Here is a 20,874-nt window from a genome sequence, read left to right as displayed (position 1 = left end):
ATGACCTATAGAAGCGTGTGTGTGTGTGTGTGTGTGTGTTGTAAATCTCACTTCTGGATCTGCTGTCCTCCTTTCTGCTCCGTCAGTCGCCGCTTGGCCTCCTCGTTCACCTGATTGGCCAGTTCTTTCTGATGGGCCCGCCTCTTTTCCTCAGCCGTCATCTCATTCTAACCAATCAGACCACAGCGAAAGTGAGCGCACACACATGAATATACAGTCACACCAAAAAACGATTCAGACACCACATATAATTTTTTATATTGTTTTACTAGTGTGTGCAGGACACTATTTTGCTCTCCTCACTTACATAAATTAACTATAAAGTAAACTGTGACATATTACACCCAGAAACTCTTCATTCAGAGACTGATTGGGACACTTTGAGCTGATCATGTTTTGCTGAAGTGTGTTTTCTTTAATTGCTAATGCTCTTTTCACACACAGACTGAACACAATGAAGCATTGCTTGGTGATTGGTTGAGCTAAACTGGTATTATCTAATTGTGTAGTTAAATTTAACAGCTGACAGATATTCAACATAATTCATGTGTGAGACAGTCTAACAGAAGGACGGACAAAGTTTAGTTCTGCTCATATTTTATCACCATTTTCTAAACTATAGCGAATGAACTGTGATAATGTTGGAGGTGTGTGAATACATGATGGTTATGGTTAATAAACAGAAGTAAATACCCTGGTTCTGTCGGTCAGCAGGGCGGCGCCACGAGCTCCTTTTCCCAGCAGCTCATCGGCATTATTATCCTCTTCCTCATCGTCATCTTCGTCATCGTTCTAGAAATGCACACAGAAAACAGTTCAACCTCTTTCCCATCTTTATTTATTCAGTACAAAGTTGCGAATTAAACTTTGAATATGGCATAAAATAACTGATTTCACATCTTGGTGTTTCCATCCAACATTTTTTTTAATAGCAAAATTTGATCCCACTTTATATTAAGTGGCTTTTTAAGCATCAGAAAATACGTACAATGTATTGAATTTGAAAGAATGTGAGGAATGTGCTTAAATTACTATTTCTTTATTATTTATTGATCAAATCTAGTCATTTAAAAGGTAATTAAAATAAAAAAATAAACTAAAGAATTGCATTAAAAATAGAAAAAAAAATAAAAATTAAAATAAGCTTTCTGGACAATAAATAAATAAATAAATGAATGAAGTATAATTTTAGGGCTTCGGGTCGTTTTGTGTTACACAGTGCGAGGGAAGGATGAAGGTCACATGTACTCGTGAGGGAAGTTCGTTTTCTGTCTTCTCACAAGTAAGTCCTTCAAAGTTTGATATGATAAAAATCATTGACTCATGAAGAGTCTCATTTTCAAAATATAAGTACAATGTAAAAACATGCATGTACACAGTAAGTCCACCGTATCAAATTATTAATTTCAATGTTAGTACATAGCAGTTAAAGCCACTTAATATAAAGTGGGACCCAAAATGTGAATAAAAAACACATGGATGGAAGAATATTTAACAAATCGCAGTCAATCGAGTGAGATTTTGTTTTTCTTGACGTTCTCAAACTGAAACGAACACGCAGGAGACGGACTGACGTTACCTTGAGGAAGATCCCGACGTTTTTAATCTTCTTCTTCACCGGGGTGAGGACGGTGGCTTGATCCTCCTGCGGACGAACACACGATCACAGGAACGTTTAATAGCGGTTCGCTCACAACGGGTCATTTCTATCCCGGCTAACAATGAACAGGTGAAGAGCATAACCCACCTCATTGATCTGTATGGAGTCTCCAATGAAGAGGGCGTATTTCTTCTGCTCGTCTTTCTTTCCTTCTTTGTTGATCAGATCAGCAAGTCCCAGACTGACACTGAAAACCATCCCTTCACAAACACACAGGCATCAGTAACCGCACACTGGGGCTCAAACATGCGTGTTTCAGAGTGAAGCGCAGCACTGCGTCCTTCCACATGTGAACATGTCAGCGCCTCAGAGTTTCATTCATAACGTGTGCTGCGTTTTCAAACGTGCAATGAGAAACACTTATAAACAGGCCGTTGTCAACAGAAGAGACGTTAAAGGCTTCTGTCCAGAAAGCTAGATGGTTTAATGTCTTAAAATTAATAAATTAAGACAACCTTTAGTATGGAAATCTACAGGTTACAGGAAAAAGTATTTAAATAATAATATAAATTATTCAATATTTTGGATGGATTGGATGAATGAATTGATTGATTGAATTAATGAATAAATGGATGGATGGATGAATAAACAGAAAGATGATTGGATGAATAGATAGATTGGATGGATAAATGAATGAAGGATTTATTTATATGTCCCCATTTATTCAGTTATTGCTCCAGGTTTGCTGTGCTAGTTTTCAGTACTGCACAATATGACACATTTTATTTATATACAGTACCAGTCAAAAGTTTGGAAACACTACTATTTTTAATGCTTTTGAAAGAAGTCTCTTATGCTCATCAAGCCTGCAGTTAAAAAAAAAAAAAAAAAAAGTAATATCATTCTAATATGCTGATTTATGATCAATGTTGGAAACAGTTACGCTGCTTAATATTTTTTTATAACCTGAGATACTTTTTTCAGGATTATTTGATGAATAAAAAGTTAAAAAGAACTGTATTTATTTAGAATAGAAATCTTTTGTAACAATATACACTACCGTTCAAAAGTTTGGGAACAATAACTATTTTTTTTTTTATAAATTAGTACTTTAATTCAACAAGGATGCGTTAAATTGATAAAAGGTGATGGTAACGATTTATATTGTTAGAAATGTTTTTATTTTGAATAAATGCTGTTTTTATGAATAAATGCTGTTAACGTTTTACTCAATGAATCCTGAAAAAAGTATTCCAAAAAAATATATTAAACAGCACAACTGTTTCCATCATTGATAATAACTGAGTATTAAATCATCATATTAGAATGATTTCTGAAGGATCATAAGACACCAAAGACTGGAGTACTTGCTGATGAAAATTCAGCTTTGCATCACAAAAATAAATTACATTTTAAAGTATATTAAAAAAGAGAACCATTATTTTAAATTGTAATAATATTTCATAATATTACTGTTTTTTTTTTTTTGTTTTTTTTTTTAACTGCAGGCTTGATGAGCATAAGAGACTTTTCAAAAACATTAAAAATAGTAGTGTTTCCAAACTTTTGACTGGTACTGTATATATATGTATATATATATATATAATGTTATTTTCAATATAAAGAAAATAAAATTAATTTAATTTTACAGACAAACTGTAGATAATCAAAAAACATTTTTAATCAGAAGAATTGCTATTAGAGTTTTTGATACAGAAACAAAACTGTACATTTTTGAACATTACACACAATAATACACTTTTCAAACAGCATCATGAATCTTTAAAAACAAATGCTAAATTAATACAATTTAATTACAGGAACAAAATATTTGTTAATAATTTAATGACAATGCAAAATAGTACGAGTGCTCCGATCAGGATCAGAGGAAGCAGAATCTGTTGATCACCCATACCGATCTATTAGACTTATGTGGAGTTATTATTATTATTATTATTATTATTTATTATACAGACATTCATTCATTTTTGAAGATGGGGGAATCCCTCCTTAAGTGACTCTTGTGGGGGGATTTTTTTATTTGAGGGGGTCATTTTTTATAGACATTTTTTTTTTTAAAGCCGGATTTATAATTATAACGGTGAACTGAATTCACAAACAAGACAAGTAAACAGCCAGTAATAAAATAGGAACAAATAAACAATTTACAAGCAGCAGCACAAATAAATTAAATAGAATAAAGATACAGAATAAATACACAGTGCTGTAAGTGTTTTTCAGGAAGGTCTAACATTTGTGTTGAGGGAAGAAACACTAAAGAAATGTAATATTTCTTCCCTGAGTAAATTAAAAACAGATTAAGGTTACAAATGTGAGAGCAGTGAGTGTCATTAATGCTAATCAAACAAGCGGGATTATTAGAGGCTGCTGTCACTTTAAGACGAGTGCACGGGTCTAATATGCTGTTACACAGCTACATGCATACTCATCGAAACGGTGCTCTTGTACATGTGTGTGTGTTTGACCATTTTAGCGCAGTTTGGTTTTCCGTGCTGTTTGTTTAGCGTGTCTTTATGCATGAGAACGGTTTATGATCAAACTTTCCAAAAGCGATTATCGGCCGACCAATCGGAGCAGCCCAACAAATACTGTGCAATACAGATAACTGGAAGCCTGAAAAGTATTCACACACACACACACACACACACACACACTCACCTCTTTTCAGTTTGAACTGATTTTTTGCGTTCAGCACGAGCGATCCTTCCCTGAACTCAATCCCCATGGCGAACCTGCAGCACACACACGCGTCACACACCGATGCCGTGATCACACGCCTCGTATTGAACATTCACAGTGCCAACACACACACACAACACATCCCGAGGGTTTCAGACACAAACCCGAGGTTTTTCGTGAGCTTGCTGACCAGGTCTGGTTTCTCTTTCTTGACGAACTCCAGGACGGTGTTGTAGGCGTCACAGAGCTTCACACCTGATGGACACACACACACACACACACACACGAAGATTATAACACTCCTCCTCACACACACAAACGTATACCGTATTTCTGGAATATTTACACTACCAGACACAAGTTTTGGATCGGTTAGATTTTTAATGTTTTTAAAAGAAGTCTCTTCTGCTCACCAAGGCTGCGTTTTTGATTAAAATAAATAAATAAATAAATAATAATAATAATAATATTGTTCAATATTATGACAATTTAAAATAACTGTTTTCTATTTTTATACATGTTAAAGTGTAATTTATTCCTGCGATCCAAGCTGAATGTTCAGCATCATTACTCCAGTCTTCAGTGTCACATGATCCTTCAGAAGGCTCTCAGCCAATCAGATTCGAGAAACAGGATAGTTCTGGTCCTTCATTCTGATTGGTTGAGCCGTGTTCGAAGCCGTTGTAAATGACTCACACACACACACCTGTGACCGCATTAGCAACCTCTTTGGAACTACATTGCTTGGCGGAGGAATAAATGTGTTATGATGTTCGATTTTTGATGGTGTTTATTTTATGAATAAAATAAATATTAAAATGAATATTTTATGGAGTAACCGTTTTATAAAAGCAATACTTTTTATATTTATATTTTATTGCTTTATATTACTTTAATACTAGTAATATTTATTAGGGCTGGCTGATAAAACTGTATTTATCGATGGTATCGTTTATTGTTGGTAACGATAAGATTTTTTCGTTATAGCGCTCCATCTTTTCATTCAAATGCGTGTGTGACGTGGCCCAACATCAAATAATTTTTAATAAATAATAATAATAATAATTTTTTTTTTTTTTTTAAATCAAGGAAATTTAAAGTCTGGTATTTCTTTCTTTTTGCTGTATCGAAACCGTACCTAACGTGACGCCGTGTCATTTTTGATTGCTAAAACTAATATAATGTTTTTTAAAATGTGGATAAAAAAAAGGTTATAAAAAAATGTCAATAATTATCGATACTGAGAAATATATATATATATATTTATTTATTTATTTTTTATTTTTTTAATAAATTAATATTAAATATTAAATATAAACATAAATCTCTTTTTTCTAAAGGTATGTAAAGCATAAACTGGTCTCACCGTGCTTCAGCTCTTTCAGGAGCTCCTCCTCCACCTGCAACAGGAAGTTGTAATTGTCCTGCATTTCCTGTGGCGGGTCGACCATGAGCGTGCGCACCAGATTGGAGCAGTACGACTTGTAGCGGATCCCCATGGCGCACGTTATGGCCCCGAAGTGCATGTGGTTCTTATCGCTGAGGGAGAAAGTCACAGGCGTTCAGGGACTAGCGTAGCCAGAGGAGGAGGAGAACTGTCAGATTAATGTGGAAACCCCTGACTGTGGCTCCACAGGATAGACTGAGGTGCACAACTGTCCTCATGATGTGCAACTGTACTATTAACCCTTTCATGCACTTGTCCTTCAGTCCTTCACTTGTCCAAGTAAACAACGTGCTTCTCCTGAAATAGGATTTTGTTTGTGTTGTGAATATAATGTATTCTAGCTCTGCACGATTAATCAGCGACACCTTATCTCATGCACAGTTCGTCAGTGAATAACGAGTGATCGTAGTAAACGCTCCATCTGAACACACACACACACCATATATCCCTCTGAACACTAGAGGATATCTCTCACACACACACATACACACACAGATACACACACACACCATATATCTCTCTGAACACTAGAGGGCGTCTCACACACACAGCAAATATCCCTCTGAACACCAGAGGATATCTCTCACACACACACATACACACACAGATACACACACACACCATATATCCCTCTGAACACTAGAGGGCGTCTCACACACACACACCAAATATCCCTCTGAACACTAGAGGGCGTCTCACACACACACACCAAATATCCCTCTGAACACTAGAGGGCATCTCTCACACACACACACCATATATCTCTCTGAACACCAGAGGGCGTCTCTCACACACACACACCAAATATCCCTCTGAACACCAGAGGGCGTCTCTCACACACACACACCAAATATCCCTCTGAACACTAGAGGGCGTCTCACACACACACACACACACACACACCAAATATCCCTCTGAACACTAGAGGGCGTCTCTCACACACACACACCATATATCTCTCTGAACACCAGAGGGCGTCTCTCACACACACACACCAAATATCCCTCTGAACACCAGAGGGCGTCTCTCACACACACACACCAAATATCCCTCTGAACACCAGAGGGCGTCTCTCACACACACACACCATATATCTCTCTGAACACCAGAGGGCGTCTCTCACACACACACACCAAATATCTCTCTGAACACCAGAGGGCGTCTCTCACACACACACACCAAATATCCCTCTGAACACTAGAGGGCGTCTCTCACACACACACACCAAATATTCCTCTGAACACTAGAGGGCGTCTCACACACACACACACCAAATATCCCTCTGAACACTAGAGGGCGTCTCTCACACACACACACCATATATCTCTCTGAACACCAGAGGGCGTCTCACACACACACACCAAATATCCCTCTGAACACTAGAGGGCGTCTCTCACACACACACACCATATATCTCTCTGAACACCAGAGGGCGTCTCTCACACACACACACCAAATATCTCTCTGAACACCAGAGGGCGTCTCTCACACACACACACCAAATATCCCTCTGAACACTAGAGGGCGTCTCTCACACACACACACCATATATCTCTCTGAACACCAGAGGGCGTCTCTCACACACACACACCAAATATCTCTCTGAACACCAGAGGGCGTCTCTCACACACACACACCAAATATCCCTCTGAACACCAGAGGGCGTCTCTCACACACACACACCATATATCCCTCTGAACACTAGAGGGCGTCTCTCACACACACACACACCATATATCCCTCTGAACACTAGAGGGCGTCTCTCACACACACACACCATATATCCCTCTGAACACCAGAGGGCGTCTCACACACACACACCAAATATCCCTCTGAACACTAGAGGGCGTCTCACACACACACACCATATATCTCTCTGAACACCAGAGGGCGTCTCTCACACACACACACCAAATATCTCTCTGAACACCAGAGGGCGTCTCTCACACACACACACCAAATATCCCTCTGAACACTAGAGGGCGTCTCTCACACACACACACCAAATATCCCTCTGAACACCAGAGGGCGTCTCACACACACACACCAAATATCCCTCTGAACACTAGAGGGCGTCTCTCACACACACACACCATATATCTCTCTGAACACCAGAGGGCGTCTCTCACACACACACACCATATATCTCTCTGAACACCAGAGGGCGTCTCTCACACACACACACCAAATATCCCTCTGAACACTAGAGGGCGTCTCTCACACACACACACCAAATATCCCTCTGAACACCAGAGGGCGTCTCTCACACACACACACCATATATCCCTCTGAACACTAGAGGGCGTCTCTCACACACACACACACCATATATCCCTCTGAACACTAGAGGGCGTCTCTCACACACACACACCATATATCCCTCTGAACACCAGAGGGCGTCTCACACACACACACCAAATATCCCTCTGAACACTAGAGGGCGTCTCACACACACACACCAAATATCCCTCTGAACACTAGAGGGCGTCTCACACACACACACCAAATATCCCTCTGAACACCAGAGGGCGTCTCACACACACACACACACCAAATATCCCTCTGAACACCAGAGGGCGTCTCTCACACACACACACACCATATATCCCTCTGAACACCAGAGGGCGTCTCACACACACACACCAAATATCCCTCTGAACACTAGAGGGCGTCTCACACACACACACCAAATATCCCTCTGAACACTAGAGGGCGTCTCTCACACACACACACCATATATCCCTCTGAACACTAGAGGGCGTCTCTCACACACACACACCATATATCCCTCTGAACACCAGAGGGCGTCTCACACACACACACCAAATATCCCTCTGAACACTAGAGGGCGTCTCACACACACACACCAAATATCCCTCTGAACACTAGAGGGCGTCTCACACACACACACACACACACCAAATATCCCTCTGAACACCAGAGGGCGTCTCTCACACACACACACACCATATATCCCTCTGAACACCAGAGGGCGTCTCACACACACACACCAAATATTCCTCTGAACACTAGAGGGCGTCTCTCACACACACACACCAAATATCCCTCTGAACACTAGAGGGCGTCTCACACACACACACACACACACCAAATATCCCTCTGAACACCAGAGGGCGTCTCTCACACACACACCCCAAATATCCCTCTGAACACTAGAGGGCGTCTCACACACACACACCATATATCCCTCTGAACACCAGAGGGCGTCTCACACACACACACACACCATATATCCCTCTGAACACCAGAGGGCGTCTCACACACACACACACACCAAATATTCCTCTGAACACTAGAGGGCGTCTCTCACACACACACACCAAATATCCCTCTGAACACTAGAGGGCGTCTCACACACACACACACACCAAATATCCCTCTGAACACCAGAGGGCGTCTCTCACACACACACACCATATATCCCTCTGAACACCAGAGGGCGTCTCACACACACACACCAAATATTCCTCTGAACACTAGAGGGCGTCTCACACACACACACACACCAAATATCCCTCTGAACACCAGAGGGCGTCTCTCACACACACACACACCATATATCCCTCTGAACACCAGAGGGCGTCTCTCACACACACACACACCATATATCCCTCTGAACACCAGAGGGCGTCTCACACACACACACCAAATATTCCTCTGAACACTAGAGGGCGTCTCTCACACACACACACCAAATATCCCTCTGAACACTAGAGGGCGTCTCACACACACACACACACCAAATATCCCTCTGAACACCAGAGGGCGTCTCACACACACACACCAAATATTCCTCTGAACATTAGAGGGCGTCTCTCACACACACACCAAATATCCCTCTGAACACTAGAGGGCGTCTCTCACACACACACACCAAATATCCCTCTGAACACCAGAGGGCGTCTCTCACACACACACACACCATATATCCCTCTGAACACCAGAGGGCGTCTCACACACACACACACACCAAATATTCCTCTGAACACTAGAGGGCGTCTCTCACACACACACACCAAATATCCCTCTGAACACTAGAGGGCGTCTCTCACACACACACACCATATATCCCTCTGAACACCAGAGGGCGTCTCACACACACACACCAAATATTCCTCTGAACATTAGAGGGCGTCTCTCACACACACACACCAAATATCCCTCTGAACACCAGAGGGCGTCTCACACACACACACACCAAATATTCCTCTGAACATTAGAGGGCGTCTCTCACACACACACACCAAATATTCCTCTGAACATTAGAGGGCGTCTCTCACACACACACACCATATATCCCTCTGAACACCAGAGGGCGTCTCACACACACACACCAAATATTCCTCTGAACATTAGAGGGCGTCTCACACACACACACACCAAATATCCCTCTGAACACCAGAGGGCGTCTCACACACACACACCAAATATTCCTCTGAACATTAGAGGGCGTCTCACACACACACACCAAATATTCCTCTGAACACTAGAGGGCGTCTCTCACACACACACACCAAATATCCCTCTGAACACTAGAGGGCGTCTCTCACACACACACACCATATATCCCTCTGAACACCAGAGGGCGTCTCACACACACACACCATATATCCCTCTGAACACTAGAGGGCGTCTCACACACACACACACACACACACACCAAATATCCCTCTGAACACCAGAGGGCGTCTCTCACACACACACACACCATATATCCCTCTGAACACCAGAGGGCGTCTCTCACACTCACACACACACACACCATATATCCCTCTGAACACCAGAGGGCGTCTCACACACACACACACACCAAATATTCCTCTGAACACTAGAGGGCGTCTCTCACACACACACACCAAATATCCCTCTGAACACTAGAGGGCGTCTCACACACACACACACCAAATATCCCTCTGAACACCAGAGGGCGTCTCACACACACACACCAAATATTCCTCTGAACATTAGAGGGCGTCTCACACACACACACCAAATATTCCTCTGAACACTAGAGGGCGTCTCTCACACACACACACCAAATATCCCTCTGAACACTAGAGGGCGTCTCTCACACACACACACCATATATCCCTCTGAACACCAGAGGGCGTCTCACACACACACACCAAATATCCCTCTGAACATTAGAGGGCGTCTCACACACACACACCAAATATTCCTCTGAACACTAGAGGGCGTCTCTCACACACACACACCAAATATCCCTCTGAACACTAGAGGGCGTCTCTCACACACACACACCAAATATTCCTCTGAACACTAGAGGGCGTCTCACACACACACACCATATATCCCTCTGAACACCAGAGGGCGTCTCACACACACACACCAAATATTCCTCTGAACACCAGAGGGCGTCTCACACACACACACCAAATATCCCTCTGAACACTAGAGGGCGTCACACACACACACACACCCCAAATATCCCTCTGAACACCAGAGGGCGTCTCACACACACACACCAAATATCCCTCTGAACACTAGAGGGCGTCACACACACACACACACACCCCAAATATCCCTCTGAACACTAGAGGGCGTCTCTCACACACACACACCAAATATCCCTCTGAACACTAGAGGGCGTCTCACACACACACACACAGCAAATATCCCTCTGAACACTAGAGGGCGTCTCACACACACACACCCCCCATATATGTCCCTTTGAACACTAGAGGGCGTCTCACACACACACACACAGCAAATATCCCTCTGAACACTAGAGGGCGTCTCACACACACACACACACACAGCAAATATCCCTCTGAACACTAGAGGGCGTCTCACACACACACACACCCCATATATGTCCCTTTGAACACTAGAGGGCGTCTCACACACACACACACACACACACAGCAAATATCCCTCTGAACACTAGAGGGCGTCTCACACACACACACACACACACACCAAATATCCCTCTGAACACTAGAGGGCGTCTCACACACACACACACACACACACACCCCATATATGTCCCTTTGAACACTAGAGGGCGTCTCACACACACACACCAAATATCCCTCTGAACACTAGAGGGCGTCTCACACACACACACCAAATATCCCTCTGAACACTAGAGGGTGTCACACACACACACACAGACCAAATATCCCTCTGAACACTAGAGGGCGTCACACACACACCCCAAATATCCCTCTGAACACTAGAGGGCGTCACACACACACCCCAAATATCCCTCTGAACACTAGAGGGCGTCTCACACACACACACCCCATATATGTCCCTTTGAACACTAGAGGGCGTCTCACACACACACAAACAGCAAATATCCCTCTGAACACCAGAGGGCGTCTCACACACACACACCATATATCCCTCTGAACACTAGAGGGCGTCTCACACACACACAAACAGCAAATATCCCTCTGAACACCAGAGGGCGTCTCACACACACACACCATATATCCCTCTGAACACTAGAGGGCATCTCTCACACACACACACAACATATATCCCTCTGAACACTAGAGGGCGTCTCTCTCTCTCACACACACACACACACACATTCCAGGAAACCCCTGTCGCTGTCTCTGAATAAACAGAAGATTGAAATGCTTTAATCACGACTAATAAACACACGACTGCCTTATTCTGTGTCAGAAGCTCATCGTCTCCCAGGAGGAGGAGCTCAGCCGTGTTGCTCTTTCAAATGCACGATATAAGCGACTGGAACTCAGAGTGCGCCGCGTTTACTGAGCCGTACGTCACTGACACGCTGCACATGAACAATCTCAGCATGGTGACCTCATCAGCCAAATCGGTTCATGCGCGATCACATGAAAACTGTTGTTAATCGTGCAGCGCTAACTTATTCTCTCATCAGTGTTCGGTCAGCTTTGACATATTAGAATAATCTCCGCCAAGTAAAAAATAATACATATTTACTCAGCCGTAATGCACAGGTGTTCGTCTGTGTAAAGTTCTGTTAGTGGTCCTGCCTCGGGACTACGGATCAGCATTTGGCTACATCCGTTACAATGCATGAAATGGAAACATTTATGGTTTTACACTACATGGTCCCTTTATAAATAAAGAAAAGAAAAAAAAAACTGCATATTTATGATATGTGACCCTGGACCAATACAATATCGACCCTGGCACCCCCGTGGCTACACCTATGGTTTAGCGTCTAAGCTAGCGTAGCTTCAGAAGAACAGAGCACTTGAGTCTCACCTGACGACGCTGAACTTGAGGCTGTAGTTTCCGCCGCTCTGGATTATGGGAGGGTAACACATCTCCACGGTGGACGGGTCGACGCCGCCCAGGAACTTCCTTTCCTCGATGGCCTTCTCCACCGACTCGGCCAGACGACTGTGCTTCACTTTCTGATCAACACACAAACACAGAGCAAACAGGTTAGCATACGCGCCAGTAAACAGTTGATATACAGTAGTCCACATTTGAAGAGGACCAATAGAGTTCATCAAAGTCGTGCTAAGACAAGAACGGGTATTGATCAACATTCATGTATAACTTTGATGAAAGGTTTTGATCCAGATGTTGACTACTGTATGTTATATGGCTCTTTCAGTGATCGCTTAAGGCTCAACGGCAGGAAAAACACAAAACAATCACATTTTTGGTGTGTTTGTATAATTAATAATCTATAGTCAAACCAAAATGTATTCAGACTCCAACATTATCTCAGTTTATTCGCTATAGTTTAGAAAATGGTGATAAAATATGAGCAGAACTCAGTTGATATTTGACTGGTTTTGTCCGTCCTTCTGTTAGACTGTCTCACACATGAATTATGTTGAATATCTGTCAGCTGTTAAATTTAACTACACAATTAGATAATACCAGTTTAGCTCAACCAATCACCAAGCAATGCTTCATTTTGTTCAGTCTGTGTGTAAAAAGAGCATTAGCAATTAAAGAAAACACACTTCAGCAAAACATGATCAGCTCAAAGTGTCCCAATCATTTTTGCTCCCAAATGTCACTGGTAGTCTCTGAATGAAGAGTTTCTGGGTATAATATGTCTCAGTTTACTGTATTCTGCTCTCCTCACTCACACTAATGAACTACAGTGTCCTGCACACACTAGTCAAACAATATCACAATGTATATCTGGTGTCTGAATAATGTTTGGTTTGACTGTACACAGTGTATATGCAGAATATTTCAAATCAAATTTAAGAAGTGCACATATAAAATTAATAATGTATATCTAAACAGAACAAACTTATATGAATAAAATATTAAATTAATCATGTTCATCTATCAGCAAAACAGAGGAACTGCAAGCTTACAAGACTCAAGACATCTGCGTTATACGAGGGATAAAGTGCGTGAACAAACCTCGTCGGCATCCACGATCTCCATCACTCTCTCCTTGAAGAACTTGGTGAAGACGTCGCTGGTGATGGCGGCCGCTTTCTTCATGAGCACCAGCTCTCCGTCCTCCTTCACCGCCATCGTATACGCCACCACTGTGCTGATGTCCACCTGACACGCCAACACAAGAGCAGTCGTGACGTTTCATTTCAGGGATAAACAGACAGGAACATTTTGGCCGATACCGATAACTCTTTATATTTGAAAGCTGATAACCGATAACTCTTTATATTTGAAAGCCGATAACTGATCATTCTTTATATTTGAAAGCCGATAACCGATAACTCTTTATATTTGAAAGCTGATAACTGATAATTATTTATATTTGAAAGCCGATAACCGATAACTCTTTATATTTGAAAGCTGATAACTGATAATTATTTATATTTGAAAGCCGATAACTGATCATTCTTTATATTTGAAAGCCGATAACCGATAATTCTGTATATTTGAAAGCCGATAACTGATATTTTTTTATATTTGAAAGCCGATAACCGATAATTCTTTATATTTGAAAGCCGATAACTGATCATTCTTTATATTTGAAAGCCGATAACTCTTTATATTTGAAAGCCAATAACCGATAATTCTTTATATTTGAAAGCCGATAACCGATAACTCTTTATATTTGAAAGCTGATAACTGATAATTATTTATATTTGAAAGCCGATAACTGATCATTCTTTATATTTGAAAGCCGATAATTCTGTATATTTGAAAGCCGATAACTGATAATTCTGTATATTTGAAAGCCGATAACCGATAATTCTGTATATTTGAAAGCCGATACCGATAATTCTGTATATTTGAAAGCCGATAACTGATAATTCTGTATATTTGAAAGCCGATAACTGATAATTCTGTATATTTGAAAGCCGATAACCGATAATTCTGTATATTTGAAAGCCGATAACTGATCATTCTTTATATTTGAAAGCCGATAACTGATAATTATTTATATTTGAAAGCCGATAACTGATCATTCTTTATATTTGAAAGCCGATAACCGATAACTCTTTATATTTGAAAGCTGATAACTCTTTATATTTGAAAGCTGATAACTGATAATTCTTTATATTTGAAAGCCGATAACTGATAACTCTTTATATTTGAAAGCCGATAACCGATAATTCTTTATATTTGAAAGCCGATAACCGATAATTCTTTATATTTGAAAGCCGATAACTGATAATTCTTTATATTTGAAAGCCGATAACTCTTTATACTTAAAAGCCGATAACCGATAATTCTTTATATTTGAAAGCTGATAACTGATAATTCTTTATATTTGAAAGCTGATAACTGATAATTCTTTATGTTTGAAAGCCGATAACCGATCATTTGAAAGCCGATAACTGATAATTCTTTATATTTGAAAGCTGATAACTCTTTATATTTGAAAGCCGATAACTGATTTTTTTTATATTTGAAAGCCGATAACTGATATTTTTTTATATTTGAAAGCCGATAATTCTTTTTTATTTGAAAGCCGATAACCGATAATTCTGTATATTTGAAAGCCGATAACCGATAATTCTTTATATTTGAAAGGCGATAACCGATAATTCTTTATATTTGAAAGCCGATAACTGATAATTCTGTATATTTGAAAGCCGATAACTGATAATTCTGTATATTTGAAAGCCGATAACCGATAATTCTTTATATTTGAAAGCCGATAACTGATAATTCTTTATATTTGAAAGCCGATAATTCTTTTTTATTTGAAAGCCGATACCGATAATTCTGTATATTTGAAAGCCGATAACTGATAATTCTTTATATTTGAAAGCTGATAACTGATAATTCTTTATGTTTGAAAGCCGATAACCGATAATTTGAAAGCCGATAACAGATAATTCTTTATATTTGAAAGCTGATAACTCTTTATATTTGAAAGCCGATAACTGATATTTTTTTATATTTGAAAGCCGATAACTGATATTTTTTTATATTTGAAAGCCGATAATTCTTTTTTATTTGAAAGCCGATAACCGATAATTCTGTATATTTGAAAGCCGATAACCGATAATTCTTTATATTTGAAAGGCGATAACCGATAATTCTTTATATTTGAAAGCCGATAACTGATAATTCTGTATATTTGAAAGCCGATAACTGATAATTCTGTATATTTGAAAGCCGATAACCGATAATTCTTTATATTTGAAAGCCGATAACCGATAATTCTTTATATTTGAAAGCCGATAATTGATAATTCTTTATATTTGAAAGCCGATAATTCTTTTTTATTTGAAAGCCGATTCCGATAATTCTGTATATTTGAAAGCCGATAACCGATAATTCTTTATATTTGAAAGGCGATAACCGATAATTCTTTATATTTGAAAGCCGATAACTGATAATTCTGTATATTTGAAAGCCGATAACTGATATTTTTTTATATTTGAAAGCCGATAACCGATAATTCTTAATATCTGAAAGCCGATAACCGATAATTCTTTATATTTGAAAGCCGATAACTGATATTTTTTTATATTTGAAAGCCGATAACCGATAATTCTTTATATTTGAAAGCCGATAACCGATAATTCTTTATATTTGAAAGCCGATAACCGATAATTCTTTATATTTGAAAGCCGATAACCGATAATTCTGTATATATGAAAGCCGATAACACAATTATAATGATCTCATGATATTTTATTAAGCCGATATAACAGACTTGCACTACTTTACTGTATTTTTTTCCTTTTTTGAAGTGATTTCAATCATATTTCACACAATTCAAACCCATCATGTTGAACAGTGCGCATCTGAAGTGTCTCAGCTGAAGGAAACACTACATTATTTATTGACTTTAATATATCGGCCATATGTTATCTGGCCGATAACGATATCATAAAAATGATCATATATCGGCCGATACCGTTATGGTGGCATATATGTCGAGCATCCCTAATTTATTTCGTCGCAATCACAACAACGGCATGACAATCTCAATCTCAATGTTTAGTACGGCATGTAATGGTTACAAAAGAACAAAATGACTAAAACTTGAACTAAAACTGAAAATATAAAAATAACTATGTTAATAATATTATAACAACACTAATTTAAAATATTGTTTTCAATGTGCGATTTAAAAACACAGTGTTGAAGATACAGGAGGCGTAACGGGATCTGACCCTCTCCAAGCCCTCGGCCGTGATCATTTCGCTCCAGTTCTTCATGTATTCTCCGGGGAATTTGTCCTTGATGAACACGCCGACCGTCTTGCCCTCTTTACTTCCACGAATGGCTTCGATCATCTTCTCAAAGTTCACCTTGTTGCTCTCGTTCTGTCACACAATCAGATTTAAACAAGTTACACGCGTTTCAGATCGATGTGTGTCCATCAGATAAACACGTTAGTTCGTAAAGTATGATATGTGCAAATGTGGCTGCATGACATGTTGAAATATTGATATATATTACACATGTATAATATATACACACATAAATATATACATTTACAAACATATACATATGGCTTATGTGGTTGTCAAAACACACAAACTGTGATTTATCCTAATATATGCACTAGCGTTTTCATGCGTGTAAACGAACACAGTGCCAAGCTTCACTTTCGAAATCAGCAGCGCATATTTTTATTTGCTGGAAAGTATCATAATTTTACAGTTAAATAACTTTTTATATTGCTCATTTTTTCTTTATTTTGCAATAGTGCTTTTACAATAATTCTACTTTCTAATATTAATCACAATAAAATTATAACATTTTATAGTCTTTTGTATTTTTATATTTTATGTGGCCTATGAAAACTCAAAAGAATTTTTTTTCATGTAGAACATTTTATTTATAAGTTTTGTAAATAAATTTTACATTACATAAAAAAAAAAAAAAAAATTTCTACACTAGAAAAATATAGCCTACTTTGAGTCATGACGGATTATAAAAAAAAAAAAAAAAGTCAAGTAACTTTTCACGTTTTTTATTATATATATAAAAAATGTATGTATAGTACAATCTAGTATATTACACATAGGCCTATATACTATATTATTATGTATATTAAAATACATAACTTTAAAATTATTTATTCTTTCGAAATATAGCTATGAAAGTCATTTTTTCATATACCGCTAAAAAAACCTAAATGTCGCGACGTCAGTTTTTCGTCCAATCGCGTGCGATACCTTTTCCCGGACGAGCAGCGTGATTGGAGGAATCCCGTTTGCGTTCTCGTTGCCCTTGGTTACGGCGACCTGCTTCAGGAACTCCACTTTCTTCTTACTGGCCAGAAATATTATCTTGGTCTCACAAAACACCATTATAGTGTCGGTGAGCTCGTAGCCAAACAGCCACGTCTGCCAGAGAGAAACAACAACATGATGATTATTGATTATGATTAATGAGCTGCGATCATGTAATGATGATATGATTATGATGGTATTTCATTGTACCTGAAGCGCTGTAGATTTGGCGTAGACGATCTCCTCATCGACTCCAACAGACACGACAATGGCGTCCACCTTCCCGAACTCATCTTCACCTTTCTGTGATGGAGAAACAGGGTTATGATGCAGAATTATATCATAAAGAGTTATGAGAAACCCAACATATCAGCCCTCGCCATTCAAAACTTTTCTAAAGCAAGTTTTTAGTACTATATACGGTTATCTTTACAACTTTTGGTACAAGATGTGTAACAATGACACTGTAAAATAAAGTGTTAAATTTTCTATACAATAAATAATTACAAAATAACTTTCTGCAAAACTTCTATATTCAGAAGTATTAGGATAAACATTTTCCAAACAATGTAACAGTGCTAGAAGTAAAGAAACAATATTTAGATTGCTTGCATGATTTAGCCTTTTATTGTTTGTTGTAAACAAAAATAACTAATAATAATCATCTTTCCCACCTGCAGCATGTCTGAATATAAGCTAGCCCACAGCTACATGCTACATCAGACAAATGTTTGCCATCCAAATTAAACTTTTATGTGATAAACATTTGCTGAAACACAAAGTCTGACTGGTTTTAGATTTACTTCACAAACGTGAATAAAAGCCGAGCGGAAATGGAGTGAAAACATTGTATGCTAGCAGGCTAACACATTAGCCGCTGTGCTAATCACACATAAACGCTATGAAATAACCACAAACTCCAGCGATTTCGCAAAGAAAATAAAACAATACACTACACTTACAGACTGTCCGACACAAACGGAGTCGATTGAGTGTGTTTGTATAACAGTTATATGGAAATGAGGCCTGAGAACGTGTATGTGTGTGTGTATATGTGTGTGAGGATTTTCAGCATCACATCTGCGTTTAAACACATCATACATGAATAAATATGATCGAATATTCTCGAGTTAGTGATGTTTGTGACAGGCGTTGAGTTCTCTGTACCTTCCAGTTGCCGTAGAGTCGCTTGATGCGGCGATAAAACGCGTCTTTATCCAGATTCACCGCCATAATATCACATCAACACACACACACTCACACACTGAGAGAACAAACACACACTTATACACACTCTCTCTCGTGTGATTTTCACTATTTCCACTCTCTATCGGACGATAGAACAACAACTAACGCAAAATGAACGAAAATATGAAAAATTAATTTTTCAATAATTTCAAAAGTGTCTATTAAAAAGACGGTTATTCTTCTTTAAAATGTAATATTTTCAGTGCTCGTTCGGTCTGTGGTGGTGGTGATGATGTGAATATATCATGTTAAAACACGCATGTGTGTGTTATCTTTAGCTCCTCCCTCTTTCTGCTCGGTATGCATCTATTTAATATTTATTAAATATATATTTTTTTTAAAACATGGTATTTATTTTTAATTACCCATTTGTATTCTTTTGAATATGTTGTATTAATTTCTTTGTGCTATGTATATATTTATTTATTTATTTGAGCTGCCATTTTGTGTATTTATAGGTGATTTGTTTATTATTAAAAATAAACAATTGTTTATTATAAAAATGCGCGAATGATGTGTTTAAAATGGATTAAAAACTGAACAAGTTGTACACCTGTGTTCATTTATAAACTCTATATTCGATATATAAAAAGACACCAGGGTACTTATTATGGCTTTTGTTTTCCTCCCTCACAGAAACTCCCGCCCTGACGGTCACGTCATCAGGTTAGCGACCAATGAAATCCCGCCGTTGAGGTCACATGCTTTGCTCCGGCTTCCTCCGCACATCACCGCGTTCTAGCAGTCCGCGCGCACGGCCTTTTTTTTCCCGCCATCTAGTGTCATTCAAAAGCGCGCGAATTCCATCAGAGCACGTGGTTTTTCCTCGCGCTCTCAGACCAAGTTGCATACAGCGCATTTTCAGATTAATAAGAGGTTTTTTTTAAATAATTTTTTGTCATCTATACGTATATTAACCGATCATAATATAATACATATATAGTATGAATATAGGCAAATTACCCTCAATTAATTTTGCAATTACACAAGTTTCAAGAACTGAGGGAAAATATATAAATATGATTTCAGTTATTTTAGGCTTTTTGAGTATTTTAATTAAGTTAGATTATTTTATATATTAAATCATACTAACTATATATATATATATATATATATATATATATATATATATATATATATATATATATATACATAGTAATAATTTGCAAGTTACTGATACCCCTGTCTAAATGTGATTTCAGAGTTTGTTTATAAAACATATTTTATGTATCATCTCATACTAAACC

General features: G+C 38.8%; 1 protein-coding gene across 3 annotated transcripts in view; it reads right to left on the bottom strand.

The window, feature by feature from the left end:
• Positions 1-19,909, bottom strand: part of supt16h (SPT16 homolog, facilitates chromatin remodeling subunit) — a 41,466-nt gene extending 21,557 nt beyond the window's left edge. For all 3 annotated transcript variants that reach the window (XM_079865908.1, XM_079865909.1, XM_079865907.1), the window contains exons 1-13: positions 19,547-19,909; positions 18,590-18,682; positions 18,323-18,493; positions 17,312-17,464; positions 14,127-14,273; positions 12,996-13,147; positions 5,667-5,839; positions 4,465-4,555; positions 4,280-4,353; positions 1,748-1,860; positions 1,580-1,645; positions 694-792; positions 52-167 (exon numbers count right to left, since the gene is read on the bottom strand). In XM_079865908.1, the coding sequence (XP_079722034.1) occupies positions 52-167; positions 694-792; positions 1,580-1,645; positions 1,748-1,860; positions 4,280-4,353; positions 4,465-4,555; positions 5,667-5,839; positions 12,996-13,147; positions 14,127-14,273; positions 17,312-17,464; positions 18,323-18,493; positions 18,590-18,682; positions 19,547-19,612 (1,514 nt within the window). In that variant the 5' untranslated portion in view covers positions 19,613-19,909. The remainder of the gene's footprint in view (positions 1-51; positions 168-693; positions 793-1,579; positions 1,646-1,747; positions 1,861-4,279; positions 4,354-4,464; positions 4,556-5,666; positions 5,840-12,995; positions 13,148-14,126; positions 14,274-17,311; positions 17,465-18,322; positions 18,494-18,589; positions 18,683-19,546) is intronic.
• Between the last annotated feature and the right edge of the window lie 965 nt (positions 19,910-20,874).

This window comes from Squalius cephalus (assembly GCF_949319135.1).
Source record: "Squalius cephalus genome assembly, chromosome: 3".
Taxonomy (NCBI): Eukaryota; Metazoa; Chordata; class Actinopteri; order Cypriniformes; family Leuciscidae; genus Squalius; species Squalius cephalus.
This window is presented reverse-complemented; position numbering and strand designations above follow the sequence as displayed.